The 6,013-nt window shown below is 34.1% G+C and overlaps 1 protein-coding gene and 1 long non-coding RNA gene across 2 annotated transcripts; both read left to right on the top strand.

Moving 5' to 3' along the window:
* Nucleotides 1-343: 343 nt before the first annotated feature.
* On the top strand, nt 344-2,438 carry LOC149498918 (uncharacterized). The gene is made up of 3 exons (XR_016318810.1): nt 344-525; nt 656-740; nt 2,147-2,438. It is a non-coding gene; the product is annotated as an uncharacterized LOC149498918 (long non-coding RNA).
* Nucleotides 2,439-3,893: 1,455 nt separating this feature from the next.
* On the top strand, nt 3,894-4,904 carry LOC149498917 (uncharacterized). The gene has a single exon (XM_089721301.1). The coding sequence runs from the start codon at nt 3,894-3,896 to the stop codon at nt 4,902-4,904; it is 1,011 nt and encodes a 336-aa protein (XP_089577427.1).
* Nucleotides 4,905-6,013: the final 1,109 nt, after the last annotated feature.

Genomic DNA, 6,013 nt, shown 5'->3' with positions numbered 1-6,013 from the left:
TTTATTTAACATTTTTGGAGCATGTATGCATGGTTTTTATGGGTAGAAAGTAAGTAAGGAATATTTTTGGAGAATTTAGATAATTAGTGAATAGTGAATTATGGTATTATATTAAGTAAGGAAATTTGAGCAAATTATTTTTATGGAGGAAATTTGAGGAATTATTTTTATGGAATAAATTAGAGAGTTTTGTGGAGATAAATAATATTTTGAAGGAATTTAATTGGAGAATATTTGGAGAAAAGACCAAAACACCCTCCAATTTGGAGAAAAGACCAAAATACCCTTAGTTGCTTTATTAAAGGCAACCATCAATTGTTGACCACCAAATTTTGCCATCTTCTTCTACATCCACGTTTTTCTTCCTCCTCCTTCTTCTTCTTCTTATTCTTCATTTTCTTCAATTCCTACTTAGTAAACACCCATCCAACTTGATTTAAGTACTAAATATTAGAGAGTGAAGCTAAAGAAGTCATTTTTGGTGACTAATTTCAAGGAATTTGGTGATTTTCCTACTTGGGTCAAGTAAGTGATTTTATGATAATCTCATTATTTTTGGGTTTAGAGTTGTCTTTTATCATATACATGCTTAATCATGCTCCAATTACTTCTTTTATTTGTTTTCTTTGTTTGATTTTGAGTTTCTTACATGTAGAGGGTGGAGAGCCTTCTAACAAAGATAAGGGCAAGACCAAAGCTTGAGAAGCTTTGATTAAAACTTGTTAAAGCTTGTTTTGAAGGTTAGTGTTCATAAACACACTTACCTTACTCAAATTTTGATTTTGTGCCTTTATGCTATTATGTGTATATTTTGAGATTTTGTATGAAATGATTGGTTTGTTGAATTTTGGTTGCCATTACATGCTGTTGGATGATGTTTGATGAGTATTTATGTTGTGGTAGACATTGCTACCTTGTATCTTTGTGGTTCATGTTCCTTTCATGGCTAAAGTAAACTGAATTTGGGAAAAACGTGATTTTGAGTGAGATTGAGGACCATTTTTCAATCCTTTCTAATTTCCATCTATGTCTGAGTCCTTCATAAAAGTTGTAGGTATATCTCTTAGCTTTCCAACCCATCCTCTTGTGTCCAATTTGGAGATATATAACTCAACGTATGGCTGAAACACCCAAACTGACTCTGTTTGTGTCGGGCCACATGCATCATTGAATTGAGTGCCCAGTTTGACCACTATAATGACAAGATTAGGTTTTGAGTTCTTCATAAAAGTTGTTGCCCTGTGTCTTGAGAATTCTCTCGTTCTAGATTGGTTTAATTTGAGTGTGGGGTTTAGTAGGAATTCAAGAAACAATGGACTTGGTTCTGCTGAATCAGGTCTGGTCTGTCAGTCTGTGTTCCTAGCTTTGTTTTGTTATCTTCCATATTGATCTGGATTGTGATCCCTTCATAACATTTGTATAATTTTGTCTTATCTTTCTAATTACTCTAATTTCATTTAATTTGGAGACCTATAGCTCCGGTTATGTTTTAAAAACACAGCAAAGGTCCATGTTATTTTTATGCTGGAAATTTTCTATGTTAAGTCATTTTGTTTAAGTATGAGAATTTTTATGAATTACTTAAGTTTAAATTAAGTTTTTATTATGAGAAGACTAAAGAAAATGAATTTTATGAGAAATGTTTTTGGGCTCGAATATACTTGGTGTGAATTTGATGCATGATTTGATTTTATTATGTATGATGAGCATGCTCGGCATTTGATGCCATTATGATAAGAAGCTATGATCATATGCTAGGCACGTGGGTGTCTTATGTTAGGGCGGACGCGTTCTATATGTTATGAAAAGGTTGGCGACCTAAGGCCATTATGAATAAGCTATGAAAACTTATCTGCTTCTTTTTCTCCTAAGTGTATGTGAGCCCTTATACAATATTTTTAAGGAAGTGAAATAAATGAGATCACATTATGTTAATAACTCTTAATTTACCACAACTTATTTATGATATCAAATGAATTTCTAAAGCATGATGTGTTGGTGTACATATGTACTGCATGTTCAAATTTAATGATTTTATATATATAAATGATTGTTTTTAAGTATGTTGTCATCACAACATTGGTTTGTTGTGTTTTATGAGCACCACTGAGTTTTATACTCAGCGCGTTGATTTTATCACGCGCAGGTTGGAGATTGTGCTTGCTGCTTAAAGACCTGAAGAGTAGCATCAGAGCTGAAGAGATATTTTGGTAGTTACTTAGTATTTTTTTTGTACCTAAGAATTATGGCATGTATAAGTATTACATTTTTGGAGACTGTATTATTTCATTTATAACTTAAGCATGTTATTGTAAATTATTTTGGTGTATATATATTGGGAGATAAACTTGGACTTATTTAATGGTTAGAACATTAGAAGTTGATATATTTAAATGAATGTATTGAAGTGATGAATATTATAATGTTATTGAGGAACTATGGAGTTATGAAATTATAGAAGTGCTATTGTGTTGTTATTGGAGTTTGATGGGGTTTGGAGTTTGAATTTGGGAGTGCTTTGTATTCATATGTTTGGCAACTTCTATTTTTAGGGAAAACTCTTGCAGTTTTTCTGTAGGATTCTCCCAAATCATTTTCAAAATAAAATATTATTACTTGCTAAACTTATGAATACTAAGTCACTTCTAATTCATAATATGATTTTATGATTTATATGTAGGTTAGGACGGTGCCTCCGGCACCGAATGTGGCATCCACCGTCGGGTCTTTCGGGATCGGGCGGCAGGTGTTACAGAAATGGGGTAGGACAACATTTGTTGAAGAGGGGTAGTATGAAAAGGATTAGAAATGGGGTGGAAACTTTGGTGTGTAAGGACCCATGGATCCTGGATTTTGATAATCCTTATATTCGTTCTTTAAATATAACTGGAAGAGACTACAGCAGAACTTCTTATTAGTCATTATACATGGAATCATGACTTTATTTTTGATTTATTTTTTGTGGACGAGGTTCAACTGATGATGCAAATTTCTTTAAGTCTTAATGCAAGCATGGATTCATGGAATTAGAAGTGGGAGCCAAAAGGGGTATATACAATTAAAAGTGGTTGTGAAGTGCTTCATTCACAGTTGAATTATGAATCCCATATTTCATTAGAAGTGTGGAAATATTTCTGGAAATTGAGGGTGCCTGTGAAGATGTTAAATTTTATGTGGCGAGCTCTCTCAAATATTTTACCAACCCGTATCGTTTTGCACACGTAAACGAGTTAAGGTCCTTGTTTTTGTTGAAGTGCTGGCATTTTGTTTCATCAAATATTTTCTGTTTTATCAGTTTTCAATAACACTGTTGGAGTTCCTAATTTCAAGCCTTAGAATCTCAGTTTATTATTTTGTGTTATTTGGATTCAATTATTTGAGGAGAATCTGTTATTTCAACTTGTATAAATTTTCAATTACATTGAAGTAAAATATATCTTCTTCCTCTCATATTTTTTAATCTTTTAAATTTGTTTCTGCTGAAACTTTCATTAATTTAGCAGATACATTGTTTCAACAGTGGTATCAGAGCCACATGGTCTTTCGGGACCTGCCTTTTAAACATTTAAACCTTTTAAACCAATTTTTTTAACCTTCTCTCAACCTTTTAAAACCAAAACCGGCCACACAAAAATATGGCCTCCAGTAGCCTTTCTATCAACCCTCCTGAAATTTTCATAGGTGAAAACTACCAAATTTGGTCAGTAAAGATGCAATGCTATTTGGAAGCCTTTGATCTTTGGTAAATCGTTACTGAAGACAAACCAATTCCTCCTTTACCCAGAGATCCAACTATAACTCAAATTAAGCACAATTCAGATGAAAAAGCCAAGCGATCGAAGGCGAAAACACTTATCCAAAATTCTATTGGTGAAGCAATTTTTTACAGAATTATGGCTTGTAAAACTGCAAAAGAAGCTTGGGATAGAATTTCTTTGATTGTCAACAATATTAGGCTAATTGGTGAAGATTTCCCCGACAGTCGAATTGTCGAAAAGGTACTTGTGACCCTTCCTGAGAGGTCTGAGTCAAAAATCTCTTCTCTAGAAGAGTCCAAGGATCTTAATAACATTTCATTGGCTAAATTGATGAGTGCTCTTCAAGCACAGGAGCAGCGAAGACTTTTAAGGCAAGACAACACCATAGAAGGGGCATTTTCTATGCATAAACAACATGCTGAAAAAAGCAAGAAGAGTTCTAACCAAAAGAACAAAGGCAATAAAGAAGGGTCCAAACAGGAAAAATATCAACCTTGTTCTCATTGTAAAAAAACTACTCATGTTGAAAAATTCTGTTGGTGGAGACCAGATGTAGTATGTGGCAAATGCAAACAACTTGGACATGTTGCCAAGGTCTGCAAATCAAAGAAAGATGTTCAAACCCAACAAGCACAAGTGGCGGATGATGTAGATGTGCAGGAGGAGCAAGCTTTTATGGCTTTCTGTCTTTCCAACGATGAACCGGAGGTACATGAAGAGCGAGCTGTTGTTGCTTTTTGTTTTTCTATTGATGGTGCAAGTGATTTGTGGCTTATTAATAGTGGGTGCACTCATCATATGTGCAAAGATGATTCTGTATTCAGCACTCTTGATGAAACTTATAAATCTAAAGTGAAGGTAGGTAACAGCCAATATATTAAAGTAGAAGGCAGTGGTTCAGTTACTATCCAAACTCAATCAGGTATAAAAACAATTTCTGATGTTTTATATATACCTAAAATCAGCCAAAATCTCTTGAGTATTGGACAGATGTTGGAAAAAGATTATGCTTTTGAATTTAGAAAGCGGAAGTGCACAGTTTTTAATCCTGCAGGAGAAAAAATGTTCTCTGTAACAATGAAAACAGGAGTTTCTTTATCAATTGGGAGGAAACTAATGAGCATGCATTTACTGGCACCACCTTGAGTAAATCAGACTTGTGGCACAAAAGGTTTGGGCATTTCAATAAGAGAAGTTTGTGGACATGAAAAAAAAAGATTTAATTCTGAAGCAACCAGAATTATGTGTGATAATATCTTTGCTGTTTCGATGGCAAAGAATCCTGTTTTTCATGGGCGAACCAAGCACATCAAGATTAAGTTTCATTTTATTAGAGAAGTTCAACAATCTAATGAAGTGTTACTTGTTACCTGCTCATCTGACGAACAATTATCTGACATTTTCACAAAATCCTTACCAAAAGAAAGATTTGAAGCTCTGAGGAAAAATATTGGTGTTTGTCATCAAAATGCCATGGAGGAGTGTTGAAGTGCTGGCATTTTGTTTCATCAAATATTTTCTGTTTTATCAGTTTTCAATAACATTGCTGGAGTTCCTAATTTCCAGCCTTAGAATCTCAGTTTATTATTTTGTGTTATTTGGATTCCATTATTTGAGGAGAATCTATTATTTCAACTTGTATAAATTTTGAATTACATTGAAGTAAAATATATCTTCTTCCTCTCATATTTTTTAATCTTTTAAATTTATTTTTGCTGAAACTCTCATTAATTTAGCAGATACATTATTTCAACAGTTTTCTACCCTGTCTGTAACGCCGAGGAGGAGACTATTTTCCATTGCCTTGTGGATTGCTAATTTGCATAGAAATGTTGGTTCATGTCAGATGTGGCTGGTGGGTTACAACTTCCAATTTAATTGATTGGTTTCAACAACTTATTAATGATGTCATGTGGATGTTATTTGTGAAGCAGCTCATAATAATATTATTTGGAAAAGCAAGGCCTCGGATGCTCAGTTCGTGGTGAGACAGGCTAAGTTCTTTCTACTTGCATGGCAGGCAACACACTAATCTAAATTGTAAAGACAAGCACATCCCTCGCCTTTTAGGGTAAAATGAGCTCCACTGGTGCTGCATTGCTTGAATATTGATGCTTCTTTTGATCTTCAATCTAAAATGGCAGTGCGAGTTGGATTATATGGAACCATGAAGGGCAAGGTTTGAGTGGGAAAATGATGAACTTGGGTATGGTCTCTAACTCTCTCTTGGCTAAGGTTTTAAGCATTCGGGAACT

This window comes from Jatropha curcas, chromosome 1, assembly GCF_041381405.1.
Source record: "Jatropha curcas cultivar XTBG-Jc1 chromosome 1, XTBG_Jcur_1.0, whole genome shotgun sequence".
NCBI classification, from domain to species: Eukaryota; Viridiplantae; Streptophyta; class Magnoliopsida; order Malpighiales; family Euphorbiaceae; genus Jatropha; species Jatropha curcas.
The sequence above is the reverse complement of the archived record's forward strand: the minus strand, read 5'-3'. Positions and strand labels throughout refer to the sequence as shown.

Bases quoted from the DNA above. Each gene is read 5' to 3' on its own strand.
- LOC149498917 (XM_089721301.1), top strand. From the start codon at position 3,894: ATGGCTTGTAAAACTGCAAAAGAAGCTTGGGATAGAATTTCTTTGATT.